This window comes from Neovison vison, chromosome 11, assembly GCF_020171115.1.
Source record: "Neovison vison isolate M4711 chromosome 11, ASM_NN_V1, whole genome shotgun sequence".
Lineage (NCBI taxonomy): Eukaryota > Metazoa > Chordata > Mammalia > Carnivora > Mustelidae > Neogale > Neogale vison.
In genome coordinates, this window is record NC_058101.1 from 72,721,717 (window position 1) to 72,740,834 (window position 19,118).

The 19,118-nt window shown below is 36.5% G+C and overlaps 1 protein-coding gene across 4 annotated transcripts in view; it reads left to right on the forward strand.

The window, feature by feature from the left end:
• Positions 1-19,118, forward strand: part of ELF2 (E74 like ETS transcription factor 2) — a 101,645-nt gene that overhangs the window by 25,180 nt on the left and 57,347 nt on the right. For all 4 annotated transcript variants that reach the window (XM_044268063.1, XM_044268064.1, XM_044268065.1 and 1 more), the window contains exons 2-3: positions 3,503-3,590; positions 5,100-5,340. In XM_044268063.1, the coding sequence (XP_044123998.1) occupies positions 5,269-5,340 (72 nt within the window). In that variant the 5' untranslated portion in view covers positions 3,503-3,590; positions 5,100-5,268. The remainder of the gene's footprint in view (positions 1-3,502; positions 3,591-5,099; positions 5,341-19,118) is intronic.

Sequence of the window (19,118 nt, forward strand, 5' to 3'; positions counted from 1 at the left end):
TTAGGAAGGTAAAGAGGAGCAGGATTTTTAGAGGACCTTGAAAGAAAGGCATAGGTGTTGTGCTTTAAGATTGGTAAGAGGTACCAAGTGAAGGATCTGCTGGAAGCTATTGTTTCACTGATGTTTTTATGAGGGAGGTACCTGTGTGGATAGGGAAGAGAGTGATAGAAAGTGATATTGAGGGGCACCTGGGTGGCTCAGTTGGTTAAGCATCTGCCTTCGGCTCAGGTCATGACCCCAGGGTCTGCTCAGTGGGGAGGCTGCTGCTTCTCTCCCTCTGCCTGCTGCTCCCTTCGCTTGTGCTCTCTCTTTCTCTGTTAAATAAATAAATAAGCTTAAAAAAAAAAAGACCTTGGCTAGGTCAGAGGATATGAGATTATAGAGATTGGGTCAAGAATGAGAGAATATGATGGTTTTTCAGGAACTCTGAACTTTAGAACTTTACTTTTTAGATAACTTGTGTGGGGGTTATGGTAGCTTTCTGAGCTAAGCACAATAGGAGAGGTAATACGTTTTCTGAGCAGAGGAAAAAGTGAGTTTAGTTTGAGACACATTGAACTCTTCCCACACTTTTCCCTAGCTCATTTAATGGCTATTCCATTGTGCTCCGACTGCTATCTTTGGATTCATTTTTGATTCTTCTTTTTATCTCATACCTATATTCACATTGCTATAAAATCTTTTCCATTTACTTTTGAAATATATCCAACAGTTGACCACTTTTTACCCTCTCCAGAACCTACCGCTCTGGTCCTAACCACTATCATTTCTCACCTAATTATTATAGTAGCTTCCTAACTGATCTTCCTGTTTATGCCCTGTCCCCTTATCTGTTTTCAACCCAGCTTCTGAATGATTCCTATAATAAACAAGTCATCCATCTCTCTGCATAAAACTCTTCTTTCCTGGAGTAAAAGTCACAGACCTCAAGGAGGGCCTACATGTCCCCCTCCCCTTTCTCTCCCATTTTCTTCTTTCTTCCTTTTGCCTTTTGCTCACTTCACTCCAGCCACAGTGCCCTTCTTGCTGATCCTTGAACTAGTCTGGTGTACTCTATCCTGAAGTTACTGTATTTCCCTTTCCTTTGACTAGAGGGCTCTTCCCCCAGTCACTGGCACAGCTCACTCCCTACTTTCGGGTCTTTACTCATATGTCACTTTTTTGGTGAATCCTTCTCTGACAACCCAGTTTGAAATTATAGTTCTCTTCCCTGCTGAATGTTCTTTCCCTTTGATTCACTTGTCTCCTTAGCCTTTGTCACCATCTACATGTATACTATACATATTTTATTTTTATCTCTTCCTACTGGAATTTAAGATCCATAAGAATGAGGATTTTTACTTTATTCACTGCTGTACCTCTAGCACTGAGAACTGTTAGCATATAATAGGTGGTCAATATTTGCTGAATGACTAAATTAATTAATGGAGTGCCTGGGATATCTTGGAATAGATGCTTGCTATTTATTTATACCCTATTTAATTTCACAAAGAAGTAGAGGCAAGAAAGTGTCTAGTAGACAGGGGTGCCTGGGTGGCTCAATCAGTTAGGTTTCTGCCTTCAGTTCAGGTCATGATCCTGGGGTCCTGAGATTGAGCCCTGCATTGAGCTCCCTGCTCAGCAGGGGAACCTGCTTTTCTCTCTCCCTCTGCCCCTCCCCTCACTTGTGTCCTCTCTTTCTCTCTCTCAAATAAATAGATAAAATCTTTAAAAAAAGAAGGAAAGAAAGAAACTGTCTAATAGACAAACCGGAACCCATTAAAATGGTTTAGAGTGGAAGAAAGATTTGCATGAAGCCGTGGCAGTACATGAGATAGCTTAGAGCAAGTATAAAGAGTCAGAAGAGGATTAGGGATGGGATTCTGGAAACACCTCCATGTAAGCACTGTTCTTTGACTTTGCTAAGCAGGAACCTAGGCCTTGTGCTTCAGAGGTCCTCATTGGGCCTTTGTTGAGTTTTACCCCTACTGATAGAATGAGGATATGGGTGGGGGGGCTGCGAGGTGCACAAGGAAACTCATTCATTTGATACCCATTTCTACATTAAGTTCTGAGTATTTGAACCCCAGAATTCCCTGCCCATGTAGCGCTTCAAAAGCCTCTTCTCTGATTCTCTCCTCTCTTGACTGAACACATGTGTCGGCTTCTCTGGGCTTAAGTGATGACCAAGCAACTGCTGTGTGCAGGCATGTGGCCAGAACTTGGACTTGTGGGATGGGATGTCGACATGTATACATATGAGGCTCCTTATGAATGGAGTGGAACTAAAGGTGGGAGGAGAGAAAGGGGGAAGGCTCCCAAAGAATTCGAGTGACTCCCCTGCCACTATAGAACTTGAGGGAGTTTGAGAATTCCAAATCAGAACTTAGCCTTTTAGATTGTTATATTCTATCCTCCCTCTATACGGGAGGATAGAATATAATAATTGAACAGCTTGTTAGCTTGATTTATAACTTTAAAATGTTAAATGTAGAATGTAGGCTTCCATTTGTACTCTTGCTCCAAGCCCCCGAATATTAGGGGTTGGCCTACAGGAGGGAATTGAAAAAGAGTAGTTAAAGAGGGAGAAGATAAATTCAAGATAGAGTTTCAAGGAGGGAATGATGAGTAGTGTCAAATACTTAAGAGACATCAAGTCCTGTGAAAACAGATATATCCATTGAATTTGACTGACAATCGTAATTTAGTAAAAATTTCATTTGGTGGTGATAGATGCCAAACTTCCATAAAAGGAGAAACACCTGAGGAATTAGGAAGTGGAGACAGAAGATAGGAGATTTCCCCCTAGATTCATCTCTGAGAAAGGAGCAAACTAGAACGGGAGTTGGAGGGCTTTGCAGGATTATGGAGGATGACTTTCCTGTGTTTAAGATGAAAGGGTCTTACAGATCCTGCCATTTTGAGGGGAAGGACCCAATGTTGTAAGAGAAGGTTAAGGAAAAGGAGGGAGTAATTGATGGAGCAAGACCTAACATCCAGTACGTAGGTCATTCGATCAGCCTCTGAAGGGAGGGGGCTGTTTGAGGAGGCTCGGGATGTTTGGATGTGTATGGAAGCTAGGTGTGGAGGGTGAGAAAGCAGGAATGTGACTTAATAGGCAGCATATCATTGATTTTGTGTTACAATAGTTTTTGGGTTAGGATTTTTAAGCCTGATTTTATAATCCTGGGCATCAGGGTTTATGCTTGCAGTCAGATATTAAAATCCTTTTGGTTACTTGAAGTATAGCCCATGGTATGAGGCCTAGGCCTAGCATGTTGGGTCTGTCTGTATTCAATAATTTGACAATTTAGTGGTGACTTAAAATTTTAAGTGTGATAAAGATTTCTGATTCCTCAATAGCCTAGAAATAGTTTCTTTATTACGTTCATTATATAATGTGTGTTATCAGGATTTGGAGATGGCTTATTGTAAGAAGTACGTATTATCTGAATCACACCTATTTTGGGTAAAATATTTTCAAATGGAATTATATTAATACTGTCTTTTTTCCCCCACATAGTAGTTCCAAAGAACTGCTGGTTTATATTTTAGCTCTTGCCAACTTGTGAAAATAGTGAAGGATGATTACACTACTTAACAATCAAATTGTAAGTAAACTTTATTTCTGCTATTATTACCTAAGTGTTAAGAAAACAGATATTGAAAATAGTTATTACCTTTTATGATAGTAGTGAGCTTTAGTGTGATATGAACTGTGGATTTTTACTAGTTTTTGTTGTTAAAATACAAATACATCCTATCCCATTGTCTGTGATAAGATAAAAAACAATACTAACAGTCCTGAATGAATTTTAGAAGGTGTGAAATTTCTGCTTTTTTTCCAGGTATTTCTTTTATTGTATAAATTTATGGAAATTCTTTATTTTATTTTCATATCTGTATAGTGCCAGGGGTCAAATTTTAATATAGGCCAGGATATTAATAGAATGATTTATTAGAAATGTATATTCATTTCTATTTAAATATACTTAATTTTTATGCATTATTTAATTTTTATATGAATATATGTAACAAATACATCTTTAATTCTTTTATGAAAAATATAACATACATAAAATCAAATAAAATATAACTTTATAGGAATAATCTAATGCATAAATCTAGATTATATGTATATATCAACATTCATCACTACTAGGAAAAAGGCTTGAATTATATTTATTTGAAGTGGTTTCCTATATTGAAATTAAAAAAATATATATTTTATTTATTTTAGAGGGAGCGTGAACACAAGTGGTGGGGAGGGGCAGAGAAGAGCCGGGAGAGAATCTTAAGCAGACTCCTTGTTGAGAGTGGAACCCCACATGGGGCTTGATCTCGCAATCCTGGGATCATGACCTGAGCCAAAACTGAAGAGTCAGATGCTTAACCCACTGAGCCACTCAGGCATCGCTGCTATAATGAATTTTTAACCAATAGCAAAAAAACCCCAAAAACTACTGAGGAAAGAATGATAAAGTAATATTAAAGGCATTCAATGTGATTTTGCTATTTTATTTTTAAACTACTCTATTTGAAAGCTTAAATATATAACTCAAATTAATCCATTTTATAGTCCTTGTAGAGTATTCAGAATATGAACACAAAATGAGATTGCTACCATAAGCAAATGACATGTCTAATTATATTAGTCAAATAAAGAAACCAAAGGAGCCAAGGAAGAATGAAATATTTACAAACCAATAAATTTTTTAATTTGGTAAATAGGCAAATAATTTTAGAAGTTGTCTTGATTTAGCATATTTTATTATCAATGTATAAAAGATTTTTAAAATTTCTATGAAAATATTTCAGGAATAAAAGTACATCTTCATAAAAAGAGAAAGTTATAACATTTTACATTTTATCCGTTAGAATGTAAGTATCATAAGGTCATCTATGTGCAATCACTTGATTGCAATAACTTGTTCATGAAGTTGACGGCTCTAAGGAGGAGAATGCTCATTACTGCCCTCTTTTGACACTGGGCTTTGTAAGTCTGAGCTCCCTTTTCTTAGTTTACTAAAGAACTGTCAAAGATTAGATTGTAAAATAGATTGTGTTTTATATCCTTCCTGTATATTTTTAATAACTTCTCAAATTCTTCCTCTTTTTAGGCCCTCTGGTTAATCATCTTTAGAAGACTGGATTTCTGGATATCTCCTTCACTCTAAAAGTCTGTTGACTTTTAGAACATGATAATGCAAACTTGTAACACTGGCAGTCATCTATGAATCTTTAAATTACATTGATTAATAGCGTTCGAAGCTTCCTCAGGGAATAACAATGACATCAGCAGTGGTTGACAATGGAGGTTCTGTTTTGGAGCTTTCCAGCAATGGAGTAGAAAATCAAGAGGTTAGGCATCCCATGTATTACATTACTGTTTTGTTCACAGAAATCAGTATATGAACTCATTTTGAAACTAATGGGAAACACACACACACACACACATATATATATTTAAATATGTATATTTTAGTAGAAATGTACAATGCATGAAATTGTACATGTACATATTATGTGCCCTCACATAATTTAGGAAGTAGAAGGTTGAGGTAGGTATTGCCAGGCTCATCTGAGTTTTTGAAACATGCATATATTGGAATGAACTGGGAGGAAAAAACTGAAAGAAAGAACACAGAAAGTTTTGAGATAGGTTTTAATTCCTGATAAAAATCCATTGTTTTGGATTACAGAATCTGTAGGTAAATACTGTACCTAAATACATAAATTAGATTCATCTTAAATTAGAATTATGTATTCCCTTTAGTTGTCTGTCATCTGTGCTTTTTGGTTATTTTATTATACCTAATTCAGCGTGAAGAACTATCATATTTCAATCCCATATATATGTATATATATATGTATGTATATCTAAATATATATATATACACACACACACGTACACTTAAGAATTTGGATGATTTGTAAATCAGAAAGAAAGGTTTTGAAATGTTTTACATGTAGAACTCTGCATCATTAGCATATTTGGTTATTTTCTTATTACTGATAACATTAAAGAATAGGAGATAGGAGTAGAAAAATAACAGTACCAGAAATATAAGGACTTCCAAGGCCTGGCTTCTGTTCCCTCCATTCAGTAAAGACTGAGTATTGGGAAGGATCTAAATTAAAATATATTAGTGCTGTCATAACAATGGACAAATATTTGATCAGAGATGAGATGGGCAAATGGAAAGCTGGCTGTATTTTAAAAATCTGTTTTCTCTCTATTCTGTGGAAGATACTCCTGTTACTGGTCCTTAGTACCAGCATAGTATAATAGTAACAGAACCAAGAAATGTTAGAATATTAGGCTGTATATTCTGGAGTCTGCTTCTTTTTCTTGCTTGTTTTTGTCTGTTCAGTCTTCCAAGGTAACTATAGTTAAATTCAGTGGGAAGGGGATAAAATGAAGGTACTACTTTTTCTTTGTTCTCAGTGGACTTGGTAACCAGAATGTTCTTACTGTGTTTGAATCTAAAACTGATTTAAGGTCCGTTAAGAGAAGCCACAGCTAGAGACTGTATTTAATTCTCAAATTCAATAATTCTCATAATCAGTTTCTGTTTGTTTCTTGAAGATTCACTTTCTATATGATCACTTCTAGATATGACTCCCCAAAGAGATCAGAGACTCTGGGGACTTCCATCCCCTTCACATCACCCAGACCAATTATTACTTCTTTTTCCAGTGCTTTCTCTTTGATATATAATTTTACTTTGTTGTATTTAACCCTCAGAAGGGAATCACCAAGAGTAATAGGCAGAGTCTATTTACCTTGTGCTTGTTTGGTATCATTATTACGGGAAAAAGAGTGCAACAGTTTGTTTCTGGAAGACACTGTATTTTTCTTCCTTTACGTGGAACCCAGGTGTTCATGGCCTGGAGGACTAATTATTATGGAAGAAAGAATCTGATAAATGAAGTCATTTTACCAAAGCATTATTGATCAATGATTTATGTAGTAGGTAGCCTATGGGTAGTCACAGGCATTTTAGGTGGTATGGCCCTAGAATGGGGGAAATTATTCTTGGGGAACTCTTTCTTCAAATTATACTATGTAGATACACACTTACTTTCATTTATTTATTCCTTCAGTAAATATTAATTGTTTACTTACTGTACATCAAGTACTTTTCAAGGCACTGGGAATGAAATATTTCAGAATGGCTATGAAGAATAAATCAGGGCTAGAGTTAGATGGAGAGTTGGTAGGGGATATTTTAGTTAGGGTGGTCAGAGAAGCTTTTTCTGAAGAGGTAGCATTTTATTTATTTTTTAACTTATTAAGATTTTGTTTATTTATTTGAGAGGGAGTGAGAACACAAGCAGGAGGAGCAGCAGAGGGAGAATGAGAATCAAGCTCCCTGCTCAAGGAGCCTGACATGAGGCTTGATCCAAGGACACTGGGATCGTGACCTGAGCTGAAGGCAGACACAACTGACTGAGCCACCCAGGTGTCCTTGAGGAGGTGCATTTTAGTTTAGATGTAAATAAAGTAAGGGATTGAGCTGTAGAAATAGACATCTGGGGAAAGAGAACTCCAGGAAGAAATTGGAAAGTAACTAGTATCTGAAATGTCACCTAATATTACAAAGGGAATTTTGAGGATAGTGTATGTTATAGATAGATTTAATATCTATCTCTAGAATATAGGGTGGGGTGAAAAAATGACCTGTCAAAATTTTATAATCCTAGTTCCAGAATCTGAAGAAAAAAATAAATGTTTAAAAATTGTGGGCATTTGGAGAGTTATTGATGATTTTTAGGCTTTATTTTTTTTAACTTTATTCCTGATTATAAAAGTAATGCATTTGATAAAATTAGAATAAGTATATTTCTGGCAAAGAGACCAAAAACCAAAGATGCCAATTACAGTCTTACTAATGAGTATAGATGCAAAAATAAAAAATGGAATAATAATAAATATATAAAATGCAGTCATATATTAAATTCAGTACTAAATATGTTTTAGATACACAAGGGTAACAATTAATGTATATACCCCTACTAATAAGATGCATGACCTATGATATATTAATAAGGATAAAATACCAGATGAAATGAGATTTTATGAAATTGAATATCCATTCCTGATTAAAAGTCCTGATAATATAAATACAGATACATATTTCTGTAACAGTATAAAAAATAACTTATACAAATCAATAGCCAGAATCCTGTTTAATGGTGAAGTGCTGGAGTATTTCCTTTAAAATTGGAAAGAAAAAAAATAAAATTGGAAAGATAAGTATGGGCACTATCCTAACTATTATTTAATATTCTCCTATAATCAGACAAGATAATGAAAAAATATATAAACACTGGAAAGAAGACCAAATTACCATCTTTAGATAATATGATTCTCTACTTAAGAAAACCTGAGGGGGACCCCTGGGTGGCTCAGTTGGTTAAGCAGCTGCCTTCGGCTCAGGTCATGATCCCAGCATCCTGGGATCGAGTCCCACATCGGGCTCCTTGCTCAGCGGGGAGCCTGCTTCTCCCTCTGCCTCTGCCAGCCATTCTGTCTGCCTGTGATCGCTCGTTCTCCCTCTCTCTCTGATAAATAAATAAAATCTTTAAAAAAAAAAAAAAAAAAAAGAAAACCTGAGGAAGTCCGTGAAAACCAATTAGAACGAGTAAGAGTGGTTGGTAGTTTGGTGGGTGCAAATTAACATTAAAAATATCTAGCTTTCTTTTGTAAGGGGCTAGTTAGAAAAGATCATGGAAAATAAGGTTCCTTTCAGAAAATTAACAAAAAAATGTAAAATATTGAGGAATAAATGTAAAAGATAATGGGACTTCTTTCAAGACAATGAATTAATGGTACTGAGGTACATGAAAGAAGACTTTAGCAAACAAAGAGATGTACTTTGTACTTGAATAGGAGAGATGGAAGGAGTCATATTATGGAGGATGTCAATTTCCTCCAGTTAGTCTACATATTTTATTCCATCTTTATCAAATGTCAGGGCAAGTTTGGGGGGAAATTGATTATAAGGACCTAAAGATTGTATGGAAGAGTATATATGTAGGAATAATCAGCAGTTTTTGAAAAGGAAATGTATAGCAGGTAAGTCTCATAGAAATGGGAGTTAATGCAGAAAAAAAAAAAGAGGACTTAAAAACATAGCAAATACAATTTTAGAGAACATCTGCTTTCCGACAGAATTGGGAGTTCTTCCACTCAGATTGTGTTGGAGTAACAGACCATATTTTTATTCCAACCATTAACAAGGAGGAAAATGAAAACATGTGAAAGCACAGTTTTGAAACGTTGGTGCTATGTTTGTGCTAAATGTTTGTGACCCCCCAAAATTCATGTGTTGAATCCTAACCCTCAAACATGATGCATTTATTGGGAGGTAGGGCCTTTGGGAGGTAATTAGGTCATGAGGGAGGGACTTTATGCATGGGATTAGTGCTGTTATAGAAGGCTCCAGGGAGATCGCTTGCTCCTTCTGCCATGCAAGGATGCGTTAAGGAGGCTTTGACCTAGAAAAAGACCCTCATCCAGTCATGCTGGCACCCTGATTTTGGAGTTACTGCTCCCACAACTGTGAACAATAAATTTCTACTGTTTATAAGCCACATAGTGGTATTTTGTTGCAGCAGCCTGAATGGACTAAGACAGTTGGACATCAGGAGGCACAGGGCTGTGCTTCCCGAGAGAAGAGCAGGTGATCTCTGTACTGACTCATTGCTTGGAGCCACTTTCTGGATCACAGTGTAGGAAGAAGGAACCCAAACAAAGAGTGACAGTGTCACTGAACTGAGGAAATAGAATTTTGAATTTGGTGGGGTTTATTTTGTTTGTTTTTGTTTGTTTGTTTTTGTTTTGTTTTGGGGCAGCAAAGCAAGGTTTATTGAGCAATTTATTGAGCGATAACAAAGTGATAGTACAAAGGTCCCATGGAGGAAGGCTATCCAAGAGGGTTGCCTAAAATTTGGAATTTGGAGAGACAAACACTAATTTGAAGTGCAGAGTATCTGAGAGGAAGAAGCTACCCAGAGAGAGAATACCAAAACGCAGCCTCAGGCACTCTGGGTTTTAGCTGAATAAGCTTCCCAGATATAATAAACTTGAAACCAGGCAAAGAATGACCAGAAAAGTATAAACTCAATACTTAAGCCCGAGTTCACTCAGGGCTGGGAGATATTAGAATTCTTAGTAGTTAGGAGAGAGAGTCCTTGTTAAATGCTCAGGGCATTGCTAGAATTATGCCTTCCAGTTGGGCTAAAGTAGTCCTAAAATAAAGGGTAGTTCAAACTTGTCCTAAAAACTTAAAAAAAACTGGCCTTGAAAAAGACCCGTAAGCAACCTTTTTTTTTTTTAAGATTTTATTTTTAAGTAATCTCTACACCCAACATGGAGCTTGAACTCACAATGCTATCAAGAGTTGCATCCTTTTCAGACTGAGCCAGCCAGGTGCCACTTGACCTATAAGGAACTTAAACTTCATAGTAAACATTATTAAAATACTACAACTGTATGTAAATTGCACCCAACAGTGTAAAATTTACACATCTTAACACCCAGTCATGTTAAATGCAAAGAACGAGGTACAATATAACCGATAACTTGAAGGAAAAAAAAACTATCAAGACAGAAAAACAAATGATAGAGATGATGAAATTAGCAGATAAGACTTCAAAACGGCCATTATAAATATGCTCAAGAAGTTAAAAGAAAACATGAACCTCAGAGGAGAGCCATAAAAGACATAAGAAAATAAAGAAAAAACCCAAACAAAACTTCCAGAAATGAAATACATACTATTTGTAAAAATTTCACTGGATAAGATTAAAAATAGATTAGGTGTAGGGCTTCTGGGTGGTTCAGTTGTTAATTGGCTGCCTTTGGCTCAGATCATGATCCCAGGTCCCTGGGATAAGTCCTGCATCAGGCTCCCTGCTCCGTGGGAAACCTGCTTCTCCCTCTCTCACTACCCCTGCTTGTGTTCTCTCTCTCACTGTGTCTCTCTGTCAAATAAATAAAAATCTTAAAAAAAATATGTTACCAGGAGTAAAGATAGACATTTCATAAATGATAAAAGGACCATTTATCAAGGAATGCATATGCACTCAATATTAGAGCTTCAAAATACACAAGGCAAAAAATGACAGAAAAGAAACATAGATAAGAAAGAAAACATAGATAAGTCCACAGTATTAGTTGGAGATTGCTCCATTCCTCTCAGAAGCTGACAGGACAATTTAGAAAATCCGTGAGGATATAGAAGGCTTCAACAGCATTATCAACCAGCTTCACCTAATGGACATTTATGGGACTCTCTACCTAATAGTACACATTCATTTTGAGTGCACATGGACAGTGAACCGAGATAGGTCATATGCTGGGCTATATATCTGAATACTTTAAAAAAATTTTTTTTTTTTTAATTCTTAAGTAATCTCTACACTCAGTGTCAGGATTGAACTCACAACCCTGAGATCCAGAGTCACATGCTCCACCAACTTGGGTAGGCAGGTGTATCTACACATCTCAATACTTTTTTAAAAAGGGATTTATTTATTTTAGAGAGACAGCATGTGAGCAGGGAAAGGGTAGAGCGAGGGGTAGGGGAAACAATCAGATTTTCCATTCATTGAGGGGCCTGACTTGGGGCTCTATCCCATGAGCCTGAGATCACAACCCGAGCTGAAGTCAAGGTTGGATGCTTTCCTTTCTTCATTAAACCTCTCCACAGTGTAGGGATAGAGGGAACATACGTCAGTATCATAAAAGCCATATACAAAAGCCCACAGCGAATATCATTCTCAATGGGAAAAAACTGAGAGCTTTCCCCCTAAGGTCAGGAACATGCAGGCATGTCCACTCTCACCACTGTTGTTCAACATAGTACTAGAAGTTCTAGCCTCAGCAATCAGACAAAAAAAGAAATAAAAGGTATCCAGATTAGCAAAGATGAACTCAAACTTTCACTCTTTGCAAATGACATGATACTCTATATGGAAAACTGAACCCCCCACCCCAAATTCCTAGAACTCATACACGGATTCAGCAAAGTGGCAGGATATAAAATCAATGCACAGAAATCAGTTGCATTTCTACACATTAACAATGAGACAGAAGAAAGAGAAATTTAAGGAGTTGATCCCATTTATAATTGCACCCCAAATCATAAGATACCTAGGAATAAACCTAAGCAAAGAGGCAAAGGATCTGTACTCAGAAAACAATAAAGTACTCATGAAAGAAATTGAGGAAGACACAAAGAAAATGAGCATGCACCCCATGCTTATGGATTGGAAGAACAAATATTGTTAGGATATTTATGCTATCTAGAGCAATCTATACATTCAACTCAATCCCTATCAAAATACTATCAATATTTTTCACAGAACTGGAACAAATAATCCTAAAATTTGTGTGTAACTAGAAAAGACCCCAAATAGCCAAAGGGTTGTTGAAAAAGAGAACCAAAGCTTGTGGCATCTCAATGCCTGACTTCAAGCTCTATTACAAAGCTGTCATCATCAAGACAGTATGGTACTGGCACAAAAACAGACACCTAGATCAATGGAACAGAATAGAGAGCCCTCAACTCTATAGTCAACTAATTTTTGACAAAGCAGGAAAGAATAAATGGAAAAAAGACAGTCTCTTCAGCTAATGGTGTTGGGAAATTGCACAGCCACATGCAGAAGAATGAAACTGGGCCATTTTCTTAAACCACAAACATAAACTTAAAATGGATGAAAGACCTAAACGTGAGATAGGAATCAATCAAAATCCTTAAGGAGAATGCAGGTAGCAACTTCTTTGACCTCTGCCACAGCAATTTCTAGCTAGACACGTCTCCCAAGGCAAGGGAAACAAAAGCAGAAATGAACTACTGGGACTTCATCAAGATAAAAAACTTAAGCACAGTAAAGGAAACAGTTGACAAAACCAAAAGACAACTGACAGAATGGGAGAAGATATTTGCAAATGCCTTATTACTTTGGATAAAGTGTCCAAAATCTATAAAGAACTTCTCAAACTCAACAACCAAAGAACAAATAATCCAGTCAAGAAATGGACAGAAGACATGAACAGACATTTCTCCAAAGAAGACATCCAAATGGCCAACAGACACCTGAAAATATGCCCAGTATCTCTCAGCATCAGGGAAATACAAATCAAAACCACAATGAGCTACCACTTTAGACCAGTTAGGAGAGCTAAAACTAATAAGTCTGGAAACAACAAATGTTGGTGAGGATGCAGAGAAAGAAGAAAGTTCTCACATTGCTGGTGAGAATGCAAGCTGGTACAGCCACTCTGGAAAATGGGATAATAGGTTTCTCAGAGTTAAAAATAGAGCTACTGCAACTACTAGGTATTTACCCCAAGATACAAAAAGTAGTGACCTGAAGGGGCACCTGCACCCCAATGTTTATAGCAGCAATGTCTGCAGTAGCCAAACCATGGAAAGAGTGCAGGGGGTCCATCAGGAGATGAATGGATAAAGATGTGGTGTATGTGTTCAATGGAATATTACTCAGCTATGAAAATAAATGAAATCTTGCTATTTGCAAGGGCATGGATGGAACTAAAGTGTATTATGCTAAGTGAAATAAGTTAAGCAGAGAAAGACAATTATATGATTTCAGTCACGTGGAATTTAAGAAACAAAACAGAGGCACATAAGGAAAGGGATGGAAAAAGAAAAGACAGAATCAAAGGGGGAGACAAACCATAAGAAACTCTTAATCATAGGAAACAGGATTGCTGGAGGGTAGCAGGTAGGGGGGTTGGGGTAATTGGGTGATGGGCATTAAGGAGGCAACATGATATAATGAGCACTGGGTGTTAAAAAGAACTGATGAATCACTGAACTCTACCTCTGAAACTAATAATACACTGTATATTAATTAATTGAGTTCACATTAAAAATGATCCCTTTATCCAAATAAAATATTAGTCTATGTTAAAAAAAAAGTCAGATGCTTAACCACCCAGTTATCCCATATCTGCTTTTTAAAGGATTGAAATCATACAGAGAAAGTTTTTGACCAAAGCAGAATTATGTTAGAAATTAACGACAAAAAACTCTTGAAAAATCCTCAAATATTTGGTTGTTAAACAGCTCGCTTTTATATAACTCATGGATTAAAAAGATATCACAAGAGAGTTTAGAGAATATCCTAATTAAATGAAAATGAGAACACAATATATCAAAATTTGAGGAATGTAGTTAAAGCAGTGCTTAGAGGGAAATTTATACCTTTTAAAACTTATATTAATTAGAAAAGGTGTATAGTCTAAAATCATTTAAGCTTTCGTCCAAATAAGCTAGAATATGAGGATCAAGTTAAATCGAAAGTAGAAGGAAGGAAATAATAAAAATAAGAACAGGTCAGTAAGGTAGAAAATGGACAAACATCAGAGAAATTACCTGCTTGTTCTTTGCAAAATTGATAAATCTCTTAAGTAGACTACAGAAGAAAAAAAAAAAAACCCAAAACCATGAGGCAAAAATTACTAATAGAGGGTGCCAGGGTGGCTCAGTCAGCTAAGCTTCTGTTTTCGGTTCCATTTGTGATCCCAGGGTCGTGGGACCAAGTCCCACGTTGGGCTCCCTGCTCAGTGAGTAGTCTGCTTCTCTGTCTTCCTCTGCCCCTACCCCCCATTTGTGCATGCACACTCTCTCAAATAAATAAAATCTTTAAAAAAAATTACTAATATAAGGAATGAAAGAGTCCTTAGTATTGACACTAAATATTATGAACAACTTCATGCCAATAAGCTTGGCAACTGAGATGAAATGGACAAAAATCCTTGAAAGTCATTCCAAATGAAATAGAAATTCTGAATAGCCCTCTATCTTAACATAAATTGAATTCCTAGACAAAATCTTTTCCACAAAGAAATTTCCAGAGCAATTTGGCTTTATTGATTGTCTAGGCCTGCATTTTTTTTTTTTTAAGTTGGCTCCAGGCGGCCCAGTATGGAGCCCAAGGCAATGCTTGAACTCACAATTCTGAGATTACAGCCCTGAGATCAGGACCTGAGCTGAGATTAAGAGTCAGACAGCTGACTGAGCAACCCAGGTGCCATGGTTTTATTGTTGATTTAACAAGTATATAGGCAAGAAATAATAATCTTACATAATTCTTTTAGAAAATAGACAACATAGCATTTCCTAACTCATTTTGAAGGCCATCATTATTCTGATACCAAGACCAGAGATACATAGGAGAAGAAAACTACAAACAATATTTTTCATGGGCATAGACAAAAACATTCTTGACAAAATGCAAGCATAGGGTTCATATGTCCCAAATGGAGTTTATCCCAGCAAGGTAGGTTTAATCAATCAGTGAAATGCATCACATTAACAAAGTAAAAAGGGAGAATCATGTGATCGTATCAGTAACCACAGAAAACCCATTTGCCAAAATTCAACACCTGTTTACTATACAGATTCCCTAAACTGGTAATGAGGGCAACTTCTTCAACCTGTTAAGTGCATCTGTGAAAAACCCACAGCCAGTATCACTCAAAGGTGAAAAGGGGTATGTTTTTCTTTTAAGGTTGATAGTAAAGCAAAGATATCTGCTCTAAGCACTTCTGTTCAACATTGGAGTGCCAACATTGCTGCAGGGCAAGAAAAATAAAAGACCTATGGATTGGAAAAGAAGTAGTAAAACTGTCTATTTCTAAATGATACAATCATGTATATAGAAAGTCTTAAGAAATCTACACAATGGTTAGAATTAATAAATTCAGAACAGATGAATATATAAAAATCAGTTGTGTTCATATAAGCAAAATACAACTGGAAAATGAAATTTAAGAAGACGTACTGTTTAGCAGCATCAAAATAATACAGAGATAGGCTTAATAAGTAAATAAAAGATCTGTATGCAGACAACCTCAACATGTTGAGAGAAATTAAAGACCTAAATAAATGAAGAGTTACACCATGTTTATGGACTGGAAGACATATGTTAAAACAAAGTTGGAGGGCTTATCCACCTGATTTAAAGACTTATTATGAAGTCCCAATAATTGAGACAGTGTGGTTTGATATGGCAACAGACATGTAGATCAGTGGAATATAGTATAGATCCATATAACACTGATTAATTTTTAGTAATGGTGTTAATGTAATTTGGTGGAGAAAGGATAGTCTTTTAAACAAATAATGGTGGAACTACTGGATATCCATATGCAAATAAATGAACTCAATCCATTCTCACATCATAGACAATGAATAACTCAAAATTGATCATAGAATTAAATGTTTAAACTATAAAAACTTCTGGAAGAAAACATAGGAGAAAATTTTTTCAATCTTGAATTAGGCAATGCTTTCTTAGATTGAACACAAAATCATGAAAAAAGCTTTAAAAGAAAAAATGAATTTCATTTACATTTAAAACCTCTGTTCTTAAAAAAAATTCCATTAAAGGGCACCTGGGCAGCTCAGTCATTTAGGTGGCTGCCTTTGGCTCAGGTCCTGATCCCAGAGTCCTGGGTTCAGCCCTGCATCAGGCTCCCTACTCGGTGAGGAGCCTGCTTCTACCTCTTTCTCTGCCCCTCCACCTGCTTGTGCTCTCTTTCTCTCAAATAAATAATGTCTTTAAACTTTTAAAAAAATTCCATTAAGAAAATGAAAAGGTGAAGCAAAGATTGGAAAAAATATTTACAATATATATACTGACAAAGGATTTATATTCAGAATGTATAAAATAATAAGTAGGATGGGCACCTGCCTGGTTGGCTCAGTCCTCTAAGTGTCTGCCTTCCTCTTGGGTTGTGATCCCTGGATCCTGGGATGGAGCCTCAGTCGGGGGGCTGCTTCTCTCTCTGACCCTCCTCTCATGCTCTCTCTCTTATTCTCTCTCAAATAAATAAAATCTTGAGGCGCCTGGGTGGCTCAGTGGGTTAAAGCCTCTGCCTTCGGCTCAGGTCATGATCCCAGGGTCCTGGGATCGAGCCCCACATCGGGCTCTCTGCTCAGCGGGGAGCCTGCTTCCTCCTCTCTCTGTCTACCTCTCTGCCTCCTTGTGATTTCTGTCTGTCAAATAAATAAATCTTAAAATAAATAAATAAATAAATAAATAAATAAAAAATCTTTAAAAAAATAAGTTGGAGATAGTCCATTAAAATGGGGAAAAGATTTGAATGGTTAATAGTATGAATAGCCAATAAGTGCACATAAAAACACCCTTTTTTTTGCCTCATACACAGTAGGAAATTCAGTATTAATATATCAGGGAAACAAAACCACAGGGAGCTACTACTACATACTTACACAGAATGATAAAAGTAACAGGGATACCATGTGTTGGAAGGTTGTGGTAGCTAGGTTGGTTAAGCGTTTGCCTTCAGCACAGGTCATGATCCAGGGGTCCTGGAATCAAGTCCTGCATTCGGCTCTTTGTTTAGTGGGGATCCTGGTTCTCCCTCTCCCTCTGCTTCTCCCCCAGCTTGTGCTCTTTCTCTCTCTAATTGGATAAACAAACAAACAAACAAACAAACAGGGATACCATGTGTTGAAAGGATGTAGAGCACTGGAACTCATACATTTATAGTGGAAATATAAAATAATATAATTTTATAGTTCTTTTAAAATGAAGTGCACAGTTACTGTATGATCTGGTAAACTGACTCATAGGTGATACAGAATGCAGCAGAACAGAAGGGAGGGGAAAAGCAGGGACATTAATAGCTGCGTTACAGCCCTGTTTATGATAATTTGTTACAACAGCTCCAAAAAATAATATATCCCATTTACAGCCTTATTTTCTGCATTACTTCTCACAGTTCTCTGATTACTTGCTTTGTCCTTAATTCCCAAATGGGAAAGCTTCCATGACTTTTGCTCATGAGCCTACAATTGCCTTCCACTTCTATCAAAATCCTTTTCATCCATTCAGGACCCTGTTCTAGGAAGTCTTCTCTAATCCCCCAATCTGAATCAATTCAACACCTAATGTGGGTTGAGGGTTATACTTCAAAGAGTGTTAAAAACCATTGTTTCATATGTTCAGTTTTCTTTTTAGACAAGTGGAGAGTCATGGAAGCGTTTTGTACAAAGAAGTAATACAATTCTGATTGTAATGTGAAAAGATGCCCTTCACGGTCGAGGGCAAATAGTAGGTTTGAATACTATTACTAGTGTTATAATATGACAATTAGCTATCACTAATTGAGTATTTACTCTGTTCTAAACCCTGTGCTAAGCATATGTACTTTGTGGATATTTAATTTTCAAGGGACTTTGAGAGGTATGAATATGGTATGAATATTTTTCTCTTTCTCTTTTTTTAATATGAAGAAACAGATTTAGAGAAGAACACAGGGTGGGAGAACAGGGAAAGATATTGTTGTTTGTTCCATTTAAACATGTTAAGCTTGGAGTCTTAGCTGATTATTCTTGTACTGATGTTAAGTTGGTAGTTTAAAACTTTGTTTTGGAGTTCAGGAGATGAGTCAGAGAAGAAGAAAAATATTTAGTAATCATCAGTATAGAGGTGCTATTTTAAAATAAACCCTAATAATGGGTGGCCTTGCCGGGGAAGGTAGAATAGACTAAAAAGGAAATGCTGAGGACAGAACCTTAGTCAAATGGCTATATTTCAGTCGCTGGAGATGGAAGAAGAATCAGAGGAGATGCTTAAAAGTAGAGTGGTAGAAAGAGAGTGAAAAAGATGGAAGAAATAGTTTTAAAAATGAGGTAAGAGTGTATAAAAGTGTGTAAGAGTCTGAAGAAAGGGAAAGGAAAATGAAAAGTAGGAAAAGAATTTAGTCCTTATTGACATTTAAGAGAATAGTTTCAGTGAGGTGGTGGAATCCAGATGATAATGTATGTGTAGATAACTAGCCAAAGAGATTATCTTTTGAGAGTGTATACAGGTATAAGAAGCAAAGATCTGGAGTTCGGTTAAAAGAAAGAAAAGTTGAATTTTTCTAATAAAGATGGAACCATTGAAATGTTAAAACCCAACCAATGTATATGAGAGAGAAGAGTGGGTCTAGAATCCTAGTTGGTGGGGAAAATAGTATAAATGGGAAAGTTGATGTTGTACAGAATTCTGGACTCAAGTATTGCATAGTTTAGACAACTTGGTTTATTTCCTACTGGTAAGGTGGAGGTGGAGAGTTCACAATA